The sequence below is a fragment of the Pleurodeles waltl genome, chromosome 12 (assembly GCF_031143425.1).
Source record: "Pleurodeles waltl isolate 20211129_DDA chromosome 12, aPleWal1.hap1.20221129, whole genome shotgun sequence".
In the NCBI taxonomy this organism is placed as follows: domain Eukaryota; kingdom Metazoa; phylum Chordata; class Amphibia; order Caudata; family Salamandridae; genus Pleurodeles; species Pleurodeles waltl.
This window is the reverse complement of record NC_090451.1, coordinates 217,137,673-217,156,311: the sequence shown is the minus strand read 5'-3', so window position 1 is coordinate 217,156,311 and position 18,639 is coordinate 217,137,673. Positions and strand designations below refer to the sequence as shown.

The 18,639-nt window shown below is 44.9% G+C and overlaps 1 protein-coding gene across 4 annotated transcripts in view; it reads right to left on the bottom strand.

Annotated features, from left to right (window-relative positions):
* Positions 1-18,639, bottom strand: part of LOC138267469 (mitochondrial inner membrane m-AAA protease component AFG3L1-like) — a 431,197-nt gene that overhangs the window by 220,156 nt on the left and 192,402 nt on the right. For all 4 annotated transcript variants that reach the window (XM_069216427.1, XM_069216425.1, XM_069216426.1 and 1 more), the window contains one exon: positions 2,923-3,076. In XM_069216427.1, the coding sequence (XP_069072528.1) occupies positions 2,923-3,076 (154 nt within the window). The remainder of the gene's footprint in view (positions 1-2,922; positions 3,077-18,639) is intronic.

Here is an 18,639-nt window from a genome sequence, read left to right as displayed (position 1 = left end):
AACCTCTAGTCCTAGAAGATCCATATGTTGTTTTGACATTGTGTGTTTTCGGTGGGACGTTTGGAGGGAATTTGAGAAATTCTATGCAATAACCATGCTGGATAATTGCTAGGACCCAAGTGTCTGTTGTTATTTCCTCCCAATGTTTGTAAAAATTGGTTAGTCTCCCCCCCCACAGATGTTGTGTGTTGGGGATGTGTGACTTTGAAGTCACTGCTTGTTTTGAGGAGTTTTGGGACTTTGGAACTTTCCTCTATTCTTTTGGAATTGTCCCCCTCTATATTGTCCCCGAAAACTTCCATGCTGATACTGGCTCTGGTAAGTGGGTCTTGTTTGTGAGTTTGTGGGTTCAGTGCTTTCTCCTCGAAACCCCCCTCTAAACTGTGTTTTTCGAAATGTGCCTCTGCCCTGTGGGGAGTAGAGTGCGCCCATGGCTTTGGCCGTGTCAGTGTCTTTTTTCAGTTTTTCGATCGCAGTGTCCACCTCCGGCCCAAACAATTGCTGTCCGTTGAATTGCATATTCAGCACAGCTTGCTGTATTTCTGGTTTAAATCCTGATGTACGCAGCCATGCATGTCTCCTTATTGTTACTGCTGTGTTGACAGTTCTAGCAGCTGTGCCTGCAGCATCCATTGCTGACCGTATCTGGTTGTTGGAGATACTCTGTCCTTCTTCTACTACCTGCTGCGCTCTCTTTTGGAACTCCTTGGGCAAATGTTGTATAAAGTGCTGCATTTCGTCCCAATGTGCCCTATCGTATCTGGCCAACAAAGCTTGTGAATTGGCAATACGCCACTGGTTTGCTGCCTGTGCCGCCACTCTTTTGCCTGCTGCGTCGAACTTTCTACTTTCTTTATCTGGAGGTGGTGCATCTCCTGAAGTATGTGAGTTCGCTCTTTTGCGTGCTGCCCCTACTACAACTGAGTCCAGTGTTAGCTGTTGTGTGATGTACATGGGGTCTGTTGGTGGCGGTTTATATTTTTTCTCCACTCTTGGAGTAATGGCTCTTCCTTTTACAGGCTCTTCAAACACTTGTTTGGAGTGTTTTAACATTCCGGGTAGCATAGGAAGACTTTGATACTGGCTGTGTGTGGACGACAGTGTGTTAAAAAGAAAGTCGTCTTCAATAGGCTCAGCATGCAGGCTGACATTATGAAATGCCGCTGCTCTCGACACCACCTGTGCGTAGGCTGTACTATCCTCTGGTGGCGACTGTCTAGCTGGATAACATTCAGGACTATTATCTGACACTGGTGAGTCGTAAAGGTCCCATGCGTCAGGGTCATCTTGACTCATTCCTGTATGAGTTGGTGATTGGTGATGGTTGCGGAGAGCATTGTGGAGATGGTGGCGGGGTTACTTGTTTAGCCACCTTTGCCTGTGGCTGCTTGTCTTTTTCTTGAAAGGCAAGTTTGCGTTTCATTTTAATTGGAGGGAGAGTACTGATTTTCCCTGTTTCTTTTTGGATATGGAGCCTTCTTTGTGTATAGTCTGGCTCTACTGTTTCCAATTCCTGTCCAAACCTATGTGTCTTCATTTGTGTGGACAGTCCTTGTTCCTTAGTGTAGGAACTTGTTTTCGGTTCCGAGGCCGGATGTTTCGGTATCGAAACCTTGTCAGCTGCTTTTTTCAGTTCCGACGAAACATTTTTTTTTTTTTTTTTTTTTCTTTTTTTTTACTTTCGGCGTCGTTGTCGCTCGGTGCCGACCCATTTCGGTTCCACTATCTCGGTGCCGAGCCTGCTCGGAGCCACTATCTCGAGCCCGAGATTGCTGTGTGGCGGTATCTCGACCGGAGTCAGATGACTTCGCCCCCAGCGTGCCCTTTTTCAGTGCCGATGATCGGTCACCTATTTTTCGGGTTAAGCCATGGCCTGCTGGAGGTGGCGTCCCCTGGACTTTAGTGGTCTTTTCGGGAGTTTTGTGTTTCGACGTCTTACTCACGGTTTTCGGCGTTTCTTCGGGATCGATCTCATCCGAGTCCGATTCATGGATGGAGAATGTTTCTTCCTCCTCCTCGAAACGCTCTTGTCCTGTCGGCGCCGACGCCATTTGTAGTCTCCTTGCTCTTCGGTCTCTTAGTGTCTTCCTGGACCGAAACGCTCAACAGGCTTCACAAGTATCTTCCTTGTGTTCCGGCGACAAACACAAGTTACAGGCCAGATGCTGATCTGTATATGGATACTTGTTATGGCATTTTGGGGAGAAGCGGAATGGGGTCCGTTCCATCAGCCTTGAAGAGACACGTGGCCGGGCCGACCAGGCCCCGACAGGGGATCGAAAAAACCCCGAAGGGCCACCGGAGCTCTTCAAAAGTCTGTGTCGATCTGTTGTAACTAACCCGATACCGAACACAAACAATACTGACGATTTTTCCGAGATTCTAACTAACTTTCCGACCCGAAACACGGAGCGAAAAGGAATACGTCCAAACCCGATGGCCGAAAAAAAACAATCTAAGATGGAGTCGACGCCCATGCGCAATGGAGCCGAAATGGGAGGAGTCCCTCGGTCTCGTGACTCGAAAAGACTTCTTCGAAGAAAAACAACTTGTAACACTCCGAGCCCAACACCAGATGGCGGGATGTGCACAGCATGTGTATCTGCAGCTACACATGCCATCGAACATATATATATATATATATATATATATGTGTATATATATATATATATATATATATATATGTGTGTATATATATATATATATATATGTGTGTGTATATATATATATATATGTGTGTGTATATATATATAGATATGTGTGTATATATATATATATATATATATATATATATATATATATAAAGAGTTAAGAGAGGGATAAAGTAGGTGTCTCCATGCGTCACTCAGTGAATACACCAACAGCCAAGACTAGTACAAGCAACAAAGTTCATGAGTCACTGAAATAGCTTCTATGTCTTACCGTCCATTTCTACTAGTAGTTGATTTAGGGTGTTCTCCTGTTCACTCTGACCCCCAAAATTTCCACGACCACGTTTTCGGCCAACAGCATCTATCTCATCGATGAACAGGATGCAGGGAGCATTCTTGCGGGCCATTGCAAACATATCACGGACCTGCACATAAAGCCATCATAATTCCACTTAAATTAAGAAACTTTCTCATGTCAAATAACTAGAGTGTTCCAGCAATATTTGTTCTTACAATAACATGTTTGATTCACTATTATTGCATGTGGCCTGTCCACCTTAGTGTTTAGTCTACTAGGAAAAGTTTTCACTCATCTCTCCCTGATGCACCGTTGAACAAGTTACTTACCTTCGGTAACGCCTTATCTGGTAGACAAAGACTAGCCACAGATTCCTCATCTTAGAATTCTCCCCAGGCGCTAGACTGGATCCGGAAACGTTTCCTTCAGGAGTACCTCTGCGTGTCAGTAGAGGGCATGGAGCGACTCTGCAGCGACGTTGTCCCCGAACAGGACGTCAGTGGAGTCCATTTATCCCCTCCTCTGATGCACTGACGTCAGTTTCTTCGTGACTTGAAGCCGCAGAACAAAGCGAAGCCACAGAGAAACTGGCAGTGAAATAGTAAAACAGAGTAATAGTGTATATGCCAAACAGAAAAGAAAAGAAAAGACACGTCAAAACTAGAAAACACCCTAAATCACCAAAAGCGAGACTGAAGAGTACAGAGTTCACAAGTGGGGAGGATTGATGGGTCGATAAGGAATCTGCAGCTAGTCTGTGTCTCTACCAGATAAGGCATTACCAACAGTAAGTAACTTGTTCATCTGATAGAGACAACTAGCCACAGATTCCTTATCTTAGAATTAGATACCCAAGCAATCCCACCCCCCCCCCCTCCATGCCAACCTCCCTTCCCCCAAGGAGCGGTGAGAATGGATCAACCCAGTCTCACAAAGAAAAACCCAGTAACACAGAGGAATAACCAGGCTTGATGCAGAGAGAACAGAAGTTACTCACATGAACAAAAAGACCAGCATATCCATAGGGGAAATGTTAAGTCAGGACTGGTAAAGGAATGTGTCCACAAGAAACTAGGCAGTGACCACACCCATAGGGGAGTGCAAGCTGTGAAAAATACAGTCAGAGATCAAACTAGAAGACACGTGTAAAAAAGTCAAAGTAGAAGGACAAGCGTAAGCGTGCTATACAACAATCTTACAGTCCGAATGAGATAGTACCCCAGCAAAGGCAATATGTGACAATACACACAAGCCAAGACAGAACACAGGGCAAGCAAAAGAACAAATGAAAAACTTAAAGAGTAAGCAGACCAGCAATGGTTGCCTCAGAGGGAGCAGGGAAAACAGCTTCAAGCCCCAGTGGAAAAATAAAGGGGGAAAAAAGGAGCACGGTCCTGTGCAAAAGTGAAAAGTGTACGGACATACACAAGGCAGGGTATGAGAGAAAGGCAAATAAAGTACAATGAGCGGAACTGAAACAATAAGGTAAAAGACACTGAAGGTCCCGTGTGAACTTAGAGCAAAAAATGAATGCAAGAAAAGAAAAGAAATGAAGGTGAACACAATAGCATAGACAATGAAAACAGGCTTGAAAACAAGAAATCAGTCTGACATGGGAACCGGAGCAGAATAAGCATCCACACACAAGGGATGCATATTGAAAGGAGCATGACCGAAAAGCAAACAAATCATGGCACCCCAAAGGAAAACTAGGGCAGGAAAGGAACATGAAATTGGAGGTTTTTGTTTGAAGAGACAAGAGTCTGAAAAACCCACTCCACGACCGTGTCCAGGAGGACGTGGAAGTATGGAAGACAACCGTTGGCCATGGCCAAGGAAGAAAGGTAGGAATTATGCAAGGTGACAAAACCACCAGATGTACAGGGAAAACACAGAACTCTCCCTGAGCAAGAAGGATTGAACGTACGGAAAGGAACTGACGTAATCAGTGGTCTTAAACTATGAACAGGCAGACAAAAGACAGTTGTGAAGGAAACAATCCCCGCAGGCGTGTCCAGAAGGGGGCCAAACTACCTGTCGTCAGCAGATCCACCAAGAACAATGAAAGGAAGACCGACAACAGGAAGCAAACAGTAGCATGCTACCAAAGCCATCACAATGAACAAGGAAGGCAAGGAAAAAGGCACCAGGCAAGCAGTAAAAAGCCTGGACAAGGTAGGGCATGAAGAGCACTATACCACGCCAGTCGAAGTGGAGGGGGGGGGGGGGGGGGGAGGAACGGTGGAATGTGGTGGCAGGATTTAAAAAAAAAAAAAACAAGGGATACCCCTGCATAGGTCAGAAGGAGGAACGGCACTGCCTGAAGAAGAGGGAGAACGACAAAAGAATCCACAACATCCTGTGGGAAAGAAAGAACCCGTGAACATCAGCACGGGAGAGCATAAATTCAGGGAGGACCCGAAAGGAGCGGGCAAGAGGTAAAATGGAAGGAGAGTAAAGTATCCTCCAGAGGAATTAATAATAATAGGACTGTCCGTGTATGCTTATGTTTTTTTGTTTACAGAAACAGTGTTGCATAGGCCAGCCGGAGACCCACGGTATGGGGGAGCTGGTGCCACAAAAGGTAAGAAACACAAACACTGAGTCAGTCACTGTGTAATGGTCCTGGAAGAAATGAAAAAACGAAGGTTACGGTAGAAGCAATTAATAACTCCCCGAATGACAGGGAGTGGAATCTGCAACAAGCACCAATATGAGCCTGTAGCAGTGGAAAACAAGCACAATGTAAAAGCCATGGAAAGATTGGGAAAAGAAGCCTTCCCAGACAACAAAAATAAGAGGAAGCAACACCAGAGGTGGAGACCCTACAAAAAGGGGGAAAAATGGCTCGCAGAGGAGTACAACAACATATTCCCACATGGGAGGAAAAACAAGGTACATGCACAAAATAGCGTACTACCAGATGCTCAAAAGAGCGAACATCCAACCTAATCTCAATAGAGAACAGGCAAGATGCCTCAGGTAAACTAAAGGAGAGCAATGTTGTCAGAAAGCACAACAAAAAGAACTACTAACCATGGAATGAAAAGGACAAAAGGAAGCGAAGGGATCCTCCAGTAGATCCGGCCAAATGATAAGAGGGCACCCGGCCCACCTCCGAAGTAGAGCCACTACTTGACATGGCGAGAATCCGCCAAATGTCAACAAAACTGAGAGTCAGAAATATCACAGAAAACATACCATGGAAGCACCGCTCCCCTGAAGGAGCAACAATCTTGAAATAATGAAGAGCACCACCAAAGGAGTGCAACAATATCCAACATGTATGAACAAAGCTCCGTGAATACAGTGATCAGAGTCTGATGCGCACTCAGAAGGTAAATAACCGCATAAAAATGCGAGAATACGAAACAGAAAAAATGGTGAGTGCATCACAGGACCCGCAATTGACAGGAACTTGTAGTGCAAATATAGTTGCAGTGGAGTAATGAGAGTGCAGTAGAAGAGGACGGACATCAGTCCCCACCATGGGACTCCCGAAACCGGTGCAAACCAGAATCTGCATGCGACCCAAAAATAAATTTGCCATAAAAAAACATGTTAAGAAGAGCGTCCCGCACTGAAGATGAAAAAGTAGAAACTGACAACCAAGCTCTGCAACATATGGCAACAGAGGTGGCTATGATCCAGCCCCCGGATTCAGTAGAATCCATGCCTGAGCGGACCATACGTCGAGCAGCCTGTTGTCCATCTCTGATCAAAGGTGTTGGGGCTGTGTGAACATCCTCAGAGAGCAATGGTAATGAAAATGTCACTTACCCAGTGTACATCTGTTCGTGGCATTAGTCGCTGCAGATTCACATGTTTGGCACAGTCCGCTGCCTGGTGTTGGGCTCGGAGTATTACAAGTTGTTTTTCTTCAAAGAAGTCTTTTTGGTCACGGGACCGAAGGACTCCTCCCTCTTCGGCTCCATTGCGCATGGGCGTCGACTCCATCTTAGATTGTTTTCCCCGCAGAGGGTGAGGATGGAGTTGTTTGGTATAAATAGTGCCCATGCAATGGAGTGAATATGTATGTACGTTAAGAGTTTATAATAATTATTTACAAATGTTCAGATGTTTAAGATTTATGATCTACTTCTAAACGGCTACAGGCTTCCCGAGGAGGTGGGAGGGTACATGTGAATCTGCAGCGACTAATGCCACGAACAGATGTACACTGGGTAAGTGACATTTTCAGTTCGATGGCATATGTTGCTGCAGATACACATGTTTGGCATAGACTATAAAGCAGTTACCTCCCCTAAAAGCGGTGGTTTAGCCTGTAGGAGTTGAAGTAGTTTGGAATAATGTTCTTAGTACAGCTTGGCCCACTGTAGCTTGTTGTGCATTTAGTACGTCTACACAGTAGTGTTTAGTAAACGTATGAGGCGTAGACCAGGTTGCAGCCTTACATATTTCGCTCATAGGAATGTTTCCTAGAAAGGCCATTGTAGCACCTTTCTTTCTGGTTGAGTGTGCCTTTGGTGTAATAGGCAATTCTCTTTTGGCTTTAAGATAGCATGTTTGAATACATCTGACTATCCAACTAGCAATGCCTTGTTTAGAGATTGGATTTCCTATGTGTGGTTTTTGAAAAGCTATGAACAGTTGTTTTGTTTTCCTGATTAGCTTTGTTCTGTCAATGTAATACATTAGTGCTCTTTTGATGTCTAATGTATGTAGTGCCCTTTCAGCCACAGAATTTGGTTGTGGGAAGAACACTGGCAATTCTACTGTTTGCTTTAAATGGAATGGTGAGATTACCTTTGGCAGAAATTTTGGATTTGTTCTTAGAACTATTTTATTGTTGTGTATTTGAATAAATGGTTCTTGTATGGTAAATGCCTGTATTTCACTTACTCTTCTGAGGGATGTGATTGCAATGAGAAATGCGACCTTCCAGGTTAGATACTGCATTTCACAGGAATGCATGGGTTCGAAAGGTGGACCCATGAGTCTTGTTAAGACGATGTTAAGATTCCATGAAGGAACTGGTGGTGTTCTTGGCGGTATAATTCTTTTTAGCCCTTCCATGAATGCTTTAATAACTGGTATTCTAAATAGAGACGATGAATGAGTAGTTTGTAGGTAAGCAGATATTGCTGCGAGGTGTATTTTTATAGATGAGAAAGCGAGATTTGCTTTTTGCAAATGTAGTAAGTATCCTACTATGTCTTTAGTAGAGGCATGTAATGGTTGTATTTGATTGGCATGGCAGTAGTAAACAAATCTTTTCCACTTAGATGCATAGCAGTGTCTAGTGGAAGGTTTTCTAGCTTGTTTTATGACCTCCATGCATTCTTGTGTGAGGTCTAAGTGTCCGAATTCTAGGATTTCAGGAGCCAAATTGCCAGATTCAATGATGCTGGGTTTGGATGCCTGATCTGTTGTTTGTGTTGTGTTAACAGATCTGGCCTGTTGGGTAGTTTGACATGCGGTACTAGTGAAAGGTCTAGTAGAGTTGTATACCAAGGTTGTCTTGCCCATGTGGGTGCTATCAGTATGAGTTTGAGTTGGTTTTGACTCAACTTGTTTACTAGATATGGAAGGAGAGGGAGAGGGGGAAAAGCGTACGCAAATATCCCTGACCAACTCATCCATAGAGCATTGCCTTGTGATTCGCGGTGTGGGTACCTGGATGCGAAGTTTTGGCATTTTGAGTTTTGTTTTGTTGCGAACAAATCTATCTGGGGTGTTCCCCAAATTTAAAAGTACTTGTTCAGAACTTGGGGGTGAATTTCCCATTCGTGGACTTGTTGGTGGTCTCGCGAAAGGTAGTCTGCTAGTTGGTTTTGTATTCCTGGAATAAATTGTGCTATTAGGCGAATGTTGTTGTGAATCACCCACTGCCAAATTTTTTGTGTTAGGAGGCACAATTGTGTTGAGTGTGTTCCTCCTTGTTTGTTTAAATAATACATTGTTGTCATGTTGTCTGTTTTGAAAAGAATGTATTTGTGTGTTATTATGGGTTGGAAGGCTTTTAATGCTAGAAATACTGCTAACAGTTCTAGGTAATTGATATGAAATTTTGTTTCGTGTATATCCCATTGTCCTTGAATGCTGTGGTGATTGAGGTGTGCTCCCCCCACCCTGTCATGGAAGCATCTGTTGTTATAACGTATTGAGGCACTGGGTCCTGAAATGTCCGCCCTTTGTTTAAATTTTTGCTGTTCCACCATAGAAGCGAGAGGTATGTTTGGCGGTCTACCAACACCAGATCTTGAAGTTGACCCTGTGCCTGTGACCATTGTGATGCTAGACACTGTTGTAAGGGTCGCATGTGTAGTCTTGCGTTTGGGACAATGGCTATGCATGATGACATCATGCCTAGAAGTTTTAGCACAAATTTTGCTTGTATCTTTTGGTTTGGAAACATAGCACTTATTACCTTGTGGAATGCCTGCACTCTTTGTGGACTTGGAGTGGCAATTCCTTTTGAAGTGTTGATGGTTGCTCCTAGATATTGTTGTGTTTGACACGGTTCTAGGTGTGATTTTGTATAGTTGATGGAAAACCCCAGTTTGTGAAGGGTTTGTATGACAAATGTGGTGTCGTTTGCGCATTTTTTTACTGTGTTGGTCTTGATTAGCCAATCGTCTAGGTAAGGGAACACATGTATCTGTTGTCTCCTGATGTGTGCTGCTACTACTGCTAGACATTTTGTGAACACTCTTGGTGCAGTTGTTATTCCGAATGGCAACACCTTGAATTGGTAATGTATTCCTTTGAATACGAACCGTAGGTACTTTCTGTGAGAAGGGTGTATTGGTATATGAAAGTACGCATCCTTTAGGTCTAATGTGGTCATGTAATCTTGCTGTTTGAGCAGTGGAATGATGTCTTGTAGTGTGACCATGTGAAAATGGTCCGATATGATGTAGGTATTTAGTGTCCTGAGATCTAATATTGGTCTTAATGTTTTGTCTTTTTTTGGAATTAGAAAGTACAGGGAGTAAACTCCTGTGTTTTTTTGTTGTACTGGTACTAACTCTATTGCATCCTTTTGCAGTAGTGCTTGAACTTCTAGTCCTAAAAGTTCTAAATGTTGTGGTGACATTTTGCGTGTTTTGGGGGGGGATGTTTGGTGGGAAGTTGTGGAATTCTATGCAATAGCCATGTTGGATTATTGCTAATACCCAATTGTCTGTTGTAATCTGTTGCCAAGATTGGTAGAATTGGCTTAGTCTTCCCCCCACTGGTGTTGAGTGAAGGGGTTGCGTGACTTGAAAGTCACTGTTTAGGTGGAGGTGTTTTTGGAGTCTGGAATCTTCCCCTACTCCTTGGGAATTGACCCCCCCTATATCCCCTGAAACCTCCCCTTTGGAAGGAACCCTGATATGGTGTGGTTCTTGTTTGTTGGCTGGTGGTGTCTGTGGGTTGGCCACGAAACCCCCCTCTAAATGGAGTTTTTCTGAAAGAGCCTCTGCTCTGCGGGGAGTAGAGTGCGCCCATGGCCTTGGCCGTGTGTGTCCTTTTTAAGTTTTTCAATGGCTGTATCCACTTCAGGGCCAAAAAGTTGTTTTTCGTTGAAGGGCATATTAAGGACAGCCTGCTGGATTTCAGGTTTGAAGCCTGAAGTGCGGAGCCAAGCGTGTCTCCTTATGGTGACAGCAGTGTTGACTGTTCTCGCTGCAGTATCGGCTGCGTCCAGTGAAGAGCGGATTTGATTGTTTGAGATCGTTTGTCCCTCTTCAACTATTTGCTGCGCCCTTTTTTGGTATTCTTGGGGAAGATGGTCTACGAGAAGTTGCATCTCATCCCAGTGAGCGCGGTCATATCTGGCCAGCAGCGCTTGAGAATTTGCGATGCGCCACTGGTTGGCTGCCTGTGATGTTACTCTTTTCCCTGCCGCATCAAATTTTCTGCTTTCTTTGTCCGGAGGTGGGGCGTCACCAGATGTATGGGAATTTGCTCTTTTGCGAGCTGCCCCTACTACTACGGAGTCAGGTGGTAACTGCGAAGTAATAAACACTGGATCTGTGGGTGGTGGTTTGTATTTTTTATCCACCCTTGGGGTGATGGCTCTTGATTTTACGGGCTCTTCAAAAATTTGTTTTGCGTGCCGTAACATCCCCGGTAGCATTGGGAGACATTGATATTGGCTATGTGTAGCCGAGAGGGTGTTAAATAAAAAATCATCCTCTATAGGATCTGAATGCAGTTGGACATTGTGGAATTCTGCAGCCCTAGCCACCAGTTGTGAGTATGAGGTACTGTCCTCTGGCGGTGACGGCTTTGTGGGGTATGAATCTGGATCATTGTCCGGCACTGGGGTGTCGTATAGGTCCCAAGCGTCTTGATCCTGATCATCTTGACTTATGGTAGTTTGCGCTGGTGAGTGCATTTGTGGCGGTGTTTGTGCCGGCGATGCCTGTTGTAGTGGAGAGGGCGGAGGCGTGACTTTTTTGACCACTTTGGCTTGTGGTTGTGCGTCATCCTTGAGGAGACTGATCCTTCTTTTCCTCATTATTGGGGGAAGGGTTGATATCTTCCCTGTGTCTTGCTGGATGTACAGTCTCTTTTGTGTGTAGTCTGATTCTACACTTTGGAGCTCTTGTCCAAATCTGTGCATCTGGCCACTTATTCCTTGTTCCTCTGAGTAGGATGAAGGTGTGGTATTTTTCGGCGCCGAGAGAGAATCTTTTTTCGGTTTCGGCACCGACAGAATTTTTGTTCCTTTCGGCATGGATTCTCGGTGCCGATGTTTTTCGGTGCCGGTATCTTGTCTTTGTCTCTCGGAGCCGCTTTCTCGGCTCCGAGGTTGCTCCATGGCGGTCCCTCGACCGGAGTCGGGTGTCTTCGCTATGGGCGTGCCCTTTTTCGGCGCCTTCGACGGGTCGCCTGTTTTATGGGTCGAGCCATGGCCTGTTGGCAGTGGCGTCCCCTGGGCTTTCGTTTTGTCGATGGTTTTACTTTTCGACGTCTTACTCACAGTTTGTTGCTGTTGTTCGACGTCGGAGTCTCCGGATTCTGATTCCGGAACCGAGAATGTTTCCTCTTCGTCGTTGAAACGTTGTTTTGTCGGCGTGGACGCCATTTGTAGACGCCTGGCTCTTCGGTCCCGGAGTGTTTTTCTGGACCGGAAGGCTCGACAGGCCTCACAGGTATCCTCCTTGTGCTCGGGGGACAAGCACAAGTTACAGACCAAGTGCTGATCTGTATAAGGATACTTACTGTGACATTTTGGGCAGAAACGGAACAGGGTCCGTTCCATCGGCTTCGATGTAGCACGCGGTCGGGCCGACCAGGCCCCGATGGGGGAATCGAAGCTACCCCAAAGTCTTCCGATGATCGGTGTCGATGTACCTAACTATCCCGATACCGAACGGAACAATACCGACGCTTTCTTCCGAGATTCTGACTAACTTTCCGAACCGAAACACGGAGCGAAAAGGAATACGTCCGAACCCGACAGCGGAAAAAAACAATCTAAGATGGAGTCGACGCCCATGCGCAATGGAGCCGAAGAGGGAGGAGTCCTTCGGTCCCGTGACCAAAAAGACTTCTTCGAAGAAAAACAACTTGTAATACTCCGAGCCCAACACCAGGCAGCGGACTGTGCCAAACATGTGTATCTGCAGCAACATATGCCATCGAACTAAACGTTCCAGAGAGTCCCAGAGCGCATAGGAAAAATGGCTAACACGCAGGAGGTGGTGGTGGAATGAAGAGTGACACTAGAAGAGGCATCAATACGCCTGCCAGCAGCATCCAGCTGACTAAAATCTCGGTGAGGTGGAGTAGAGGGAATCTGCTCCAAAGCAGGAATGCCCAAAGCAGTCTGGACAACAAACCTCCCAAGGAGTAGGATGGTGGCGAAGGCACAAGGGATCTTCCTGTGCTGGCCAATGTCCTTGTGAAATACAACAGTCCACCGAATGACCAGAGAACGGGTGAGTCCAGACACCTAGAAGGATGTCATACAGAGCCTCGTAAAAATGCAAAACCGATACGGTGTTGGCTTGATCCAAATTAAAAGTTAACAAGGGATCAGTAGATAACTGCACCACAGATAGATTTAAGTTCAAAAGATCTGCCACCCTCCTCAATACATCTGCTAAAGCAGTGGTGGCCACCGTTCCCAATCCAGGTGACGAGAGTAAGCTAGAAGCTGGTGAGGAATCTAGGCCACTAACCGTGGCCAAATCAAGCACCCAGTCAGAGGATGAACCCAGAGGGGACCCCATGACAGGATCTTGAGAAGGTGCAGAAGGTCCAGATAATGGATCAAGCACAGGCACACCATCTAAATCAACAGACGTTGCCCGATGTCGAGTGGGGGAAGCTGCTTCCGAAGCAGCATCGTTCAACTCCGGCGCAATTACTATAGATGTGTCAAGCAGAGTCGACTGGCCTAACGGCACTGTGAGGGGCATTAGAACAAGGGGATCAGGTGGAGGAGACTGAAGTCATACGAGGCCGTGCACTGATGCAAACAGACTCTGGAGTCAAAGTGCAGAGTGTGAACAAGCACCGAGGTGTAAACTGCCAGCGTCACAGCACTCACCACCGCCATAGGACCCGGAGGCGCTCCAGAAGGAGGAGGAAGGACCAAAGATGGAATGAAGGGATGCATTATAACGTCACAGTTGGTCCATAGCCTCCCCGGAGCCAGGATACAGTGGAAGGGAAGGGGTCGACGTGGGTGCCCACTCCACAGGATGAGAACGCTGGTGCCCGGGAGGACTTACACAGAGATGGCGAGTGACCACCTGAGGTAGACGTAACCATCCCAGAACTCCTGGAGCGCTCCCGGGACTGCGAGAATGAAGAAGGACTCAGACGCCGGCGAGAAGAGGACTTGTCCGCTCACACCCTGAGGAGCTTCAGACGATGGTCGGCATTGCAGTCGTTGGCGTCATGATGAGACCCCCAGACACCACAAACACACAGAATGTGGATCCGTAACAGACATCTGCTGGGAACAGAAACCACAGGGTTTAAACCCAGAAGGCAAATACACTATTAACTGTTAAAAGGTGGTAAAAGTATGCCTGAAGCCGGGTACAAAAGGCCAAAGGGCCCAAGGTACTCGCTACACCAGATCTGCGTTGCTCGTGCAGAAAAGAGGAAGAAACTGACCTCAGCACTTTGGAGGAGGGAATATATGGACTTTGCAACGTCGCTGTGGAGTTGCTTGATACCCTATACCAACGCGCAGAGATACTGCTAAGGAAAAGTTTTCGGATCTAGTCTGGCACCTGGGGAGAATTCTAAGATAAGGAATTTGCTGCCAGTTGTCTCTCTATAAAATGCTCAGCTATTCATAAAACGTGTGAGAGGAAAAACAGAGCCTCAATGAAGAGGAGGAGTCTAATCTAAATCCATGAAAGCTGTCAATGCTGGACAAATGCAGACATGGGTAAGTTACCTTTTTCTTCCCCAGCATGGGATCATTCATCAATTCAAATGCTGAAGACTAGGATGCTGTACAAAAGGATCTCTTGAAGGTGAGAATTTGACACACCCAAATATACAAGGTTCCTAAACAACAAGGAGTGGTATGGATGTCTATTTAGCTTGTACGGTCTCAGACTAACATTAGCCCCAGCACGCTTCTGCTGGAAGCAGCTGATCGTGCTACACAAATGTTTTTTTCATTCATTCATTGACAGCTTATGACATGATTATGTTGCTGCTTTGCATAGGCCTCAAATGAGCATTAAAGTAAAATCTCCATCATTGCCACCAATACTTCAATGGTATGTGCTTTGACCTTTCTTGAAAGTGGTCTCGAAGATATTTTTTTTTTAGGCGGCTGTGACGCATGTTGTAAGTCAGTATGGTATACTGTGTTTGAATATAGCTTCCCACTTTTTTAAGTGTCCACTAGAGAAACGGTAAGTTTAATTTCAGAAATACTGAAATGTGGTCTAAAGAGAATTTCAGAAATCACTTGACATCCAGTCCGGACAGTGATTTAATCAGATTTAGAAAACAAACTAGTATTAATGGCTGCTTTAGATTTAGAAAACATTTTGATATAGTGGGGATTAGTTTCCAAGAATATTCTGTTTTTATGAAACCTGAGATGTGGTTCAATGGAAAAGAATGCTTGTTTCTCATTACGTTTTTTACTGATGTGTGACTCTGTAAAAAGCATGTAGTCATAAGCTATATCAGTACTGTAAGGAGTTTTCAGGAGGGTCTCGGGGAGATCGATGGTATACTTTTTTTTTTTTTTAGTAAACGCTGAACGAACATGGTAATCATGCAGTGATAGAAAAGAGATGCTGCATTCAGCTGCCGCCTGAACCTAGAGTTAGTTGCTAGGAATACCTTGATTGAGGAGTAGTGATGTAGCAAAACAGATAATATCTGGCAAGGCAGCAATGATAAGCTATTAAGCACCAGGAACAGACCCTTCTATTTTAGGGGTAAAGGCTTACAGCAGATTATGACCTGGCTGCTCTAATGAATGATGCTTCAGTACACCTGTAAGTAAAAAATACTCTTGAAGTCTATCCATCTCGTCATACTCTCAGCTGTAGAAAGCCTGAGTCATGGCGTAACTCTTGGACGCTGTCTTTGCTTAAGGGTATCAGGGCAAGTTCTAATTTGAAGGACATGATGATGAACATTATTTAAAGAGCTGTGGATGAATATATAATCAAGAAGGAACTAGAAGGATGAAAATTATTCTTCACCTTGGCTAGCAGCCTGGGAACGAGGTTTAATGGAAGGAAAGTATAGGCAATGATCAGTATACACAGAATCGCAAAATGCACTTACTCCTTCCAGAGTCACTTGTTGCTACTCCATGAAAGCATTATTAGTCGACAAGTTGCTTGTCATCCAGCTCCCACAAAAGACCAGCTGCTTTGACCATTCTTAGTCTTCTTGGTTCCTAACCAAGCCTAGCACGTGTTTGGTAGTGATTGACATGTTGTTTTGTAAATACCAGTGCTATGGAGCTTGAGCATCCTTGGAGAGTATCTAGGTCATATTGCCTTTAAGTTTTGTCAAAGATTCTGTCTGATTTGAATCTCAAAGTGCCAGTAGGAAAGCCTGAAGGGTCAACCACATTTTCATACACTAGGATGTTTATGTGTAATAAGGATACCTGGAAGGCAGATAACCCTGTGTCAAGCTCATGTAGAAGAGTTCAAGAAAGAAGTGCTTGTTTCAAGTAGCAGTGTGGATCCGTGTCCTAAAAAGATGCTCTGCAGACAAGTCTCATTCCAGCCACCAGTATAAGGCCAACATCAGTGACCTAGCCCATGATATCCTAGAATCTGTATCCATTGGCAATAGAGTTATAGCTCCTGTATAGGTCTCATGAGTATGCCAGCAAGATTAGTGAATGAAGGATATTCATTAAGATTTTACACTCACTCACTCGCTCTCTCCTTGCATTGCCAGACAGTACAGCAAGTCTTTCTTTGAATCCCTGCACCCAGGTCTTGGAGCTTCTGTGTCCTTTCTACATAAGGAAACACTTGTGTTCATCTTTGCCACAAGGAGCATTATGCTTTTTCGTTACCTTTTATTGCCCCACCAACCACTTCAGTTCAAGAGACATGCAAGTATCATGTGGCTGTTCCAACTCAGTTTAAGTAATCTTCTCAGTTCTCAGGCCTACTATTGTAGCATTTACATCCCGTTCAGGTTTGCCTTGACTGTTTCTGCGTTGGTTACTACTATAGTGTCTCTGTCCCTCACTGAAGTGCCCAACTATCTCCAGGTAGGCTCCTCAGAACTATGAATGTAGTGTGTAGCTCCCTCCTTGACTTGTCCTAACTCTACTTCCGATAGTCCTCTCAGATCTACTACCCATGTATGCGTCGAAATAGGAACCTAGACTGCAGTAGCTCCACTGTTTTTGCATAGACTTCTCACGTGTACTACTGCATGGTCTAGGTCCACGCTCCTATTTTGCAGTAATTCCACTTCTGAGCAGGCCTCTCACATCAACTACTGTAGTTTGCCCAACACTCCACCCGCTCCTGGACTGACCTATGTGACCCTTGTGTCTGGGCAAGACCGATATACCCTGTCTTGGTGGTGAAAGTATATTCCTGGGTTGCCTTTTTTTTATTTATTTTTTTATTGTTTTTGTACTTACTCTGCATTCGTTTTTATCATAACTTCCAGAATAAATCACCATCAGAATAGTCCCACCATATTAGCCTGAGAATAATCCGATCAAGATATGATGCAAAAAACTTCACTTGCTTGAACGAACAGCAGCAATTTTCACAAACAAGAAAGGTCCAGGTCACACTTCATATTGCCAGAATGTAGTCCTAATTACCTTGCAGACCTCCTAGTCATACCCTTCACTCTTATTTCCCTAACTCCCTCGCTCTCTTCCCCTCCCATCCAAATTTCGGCTTCAGTGCTGAATGTGTTTTACTTCGAATCTTCACACCTCCATAAAACAACTTGATGTTGTGCCCTCTTTAAAATCTCACTAAACAATCTCAGGTCTTTAACCCAGACAACCCAGCCACCCCACTACCTTCAACTCCCTTCAACCCCACCAACGCTGCTCTCAACTTTCTCCTACTATTCTCTTCAACTTGATCGCCCATTACAAATCTCAAAAGCACCTCTGTAATGACTGCCCTCCACTTCCGTTCATGTATGTCCCAACCACAATATCCATTATGAAAGAAGCAGATTTGACACATCAAAGAATTCTCCTGAGCATTGGCATTATCGCAGCTGCAGCCACAGGCCAAAGCTGCAATACGAGTTACAACACAAGCTCCTGCTCGGGTGCCAAGGTAAGCTGCAAATTAAGCTGCTGAAACTGAAAAAATCTGCTTCTCCATCACTCTCACCCCTGGACAGCACTTTGGGGTTGTGGGGGTTGGGGTGGGGAAGCAAACTTATTGAACATTATTTGCCATGGCTACAAAGTGTCCCATCAAAGAGTTCAATATTGAGGTCAATGAGTGCAACGTCTACTCCAATACTCAACTAGGCAACAGATACACAACCCTCTTCAGAAATCAATCAATATGAAGACCGGAGAAGGACTAGCAGAGGCGCACAAAAAGACCCTGCGAAAAATCCAACATAAAAGACTTCAAAGTTTTGGAATTTGAATCAATACTTGTTCAAGGTTCTCCACCTTGTCTCATTTTTCATGTATATACCACCTCCACACAATGCTTCATTCCCAAGCGCCTCATTTAGGCTCAATACCCGGATCACCAGAACTTGCGTATAACATGGAATTTCAACACCTAATTTGATATCTAGCACAATGCTAGATATCATGCTTTCTTTCCAATACTAAAGAAATCTGCCTCCACTAAATGGCCTCGAAGCCCATCCAGTGAGCTGCTCACACCACTATATCAGTCTTGCCCTGCCCATAGAGAATGTAGCATAATCCAAGGAAGTCATGAGTTTATTGTTCAAGAGATGTTTCTTCCAACCAGAATGTGAACTTGAGGGGTCTGAGGTGTCTGACTGTCCTTCCTGGTTGACTTCCAACTTTCAGACCTTAGCATCATCACCTAAATCGGAGTTGGATTAACCAGTCAGCACATCCATATTAAGCTGCAGGGAGATATGAAAGCAAAACTTCAATTATCTGGGTTAATAATTTTCCACTGGCCGAGAAAAACGGCAAACCCACTGTGTTTGGGAACACTACTAAGTCACTTAGTCAGTCTGTGACAATAGTGTGTGCTATGAATATATATTTTTTTTTAAAGGTCAATATTTGTGAGG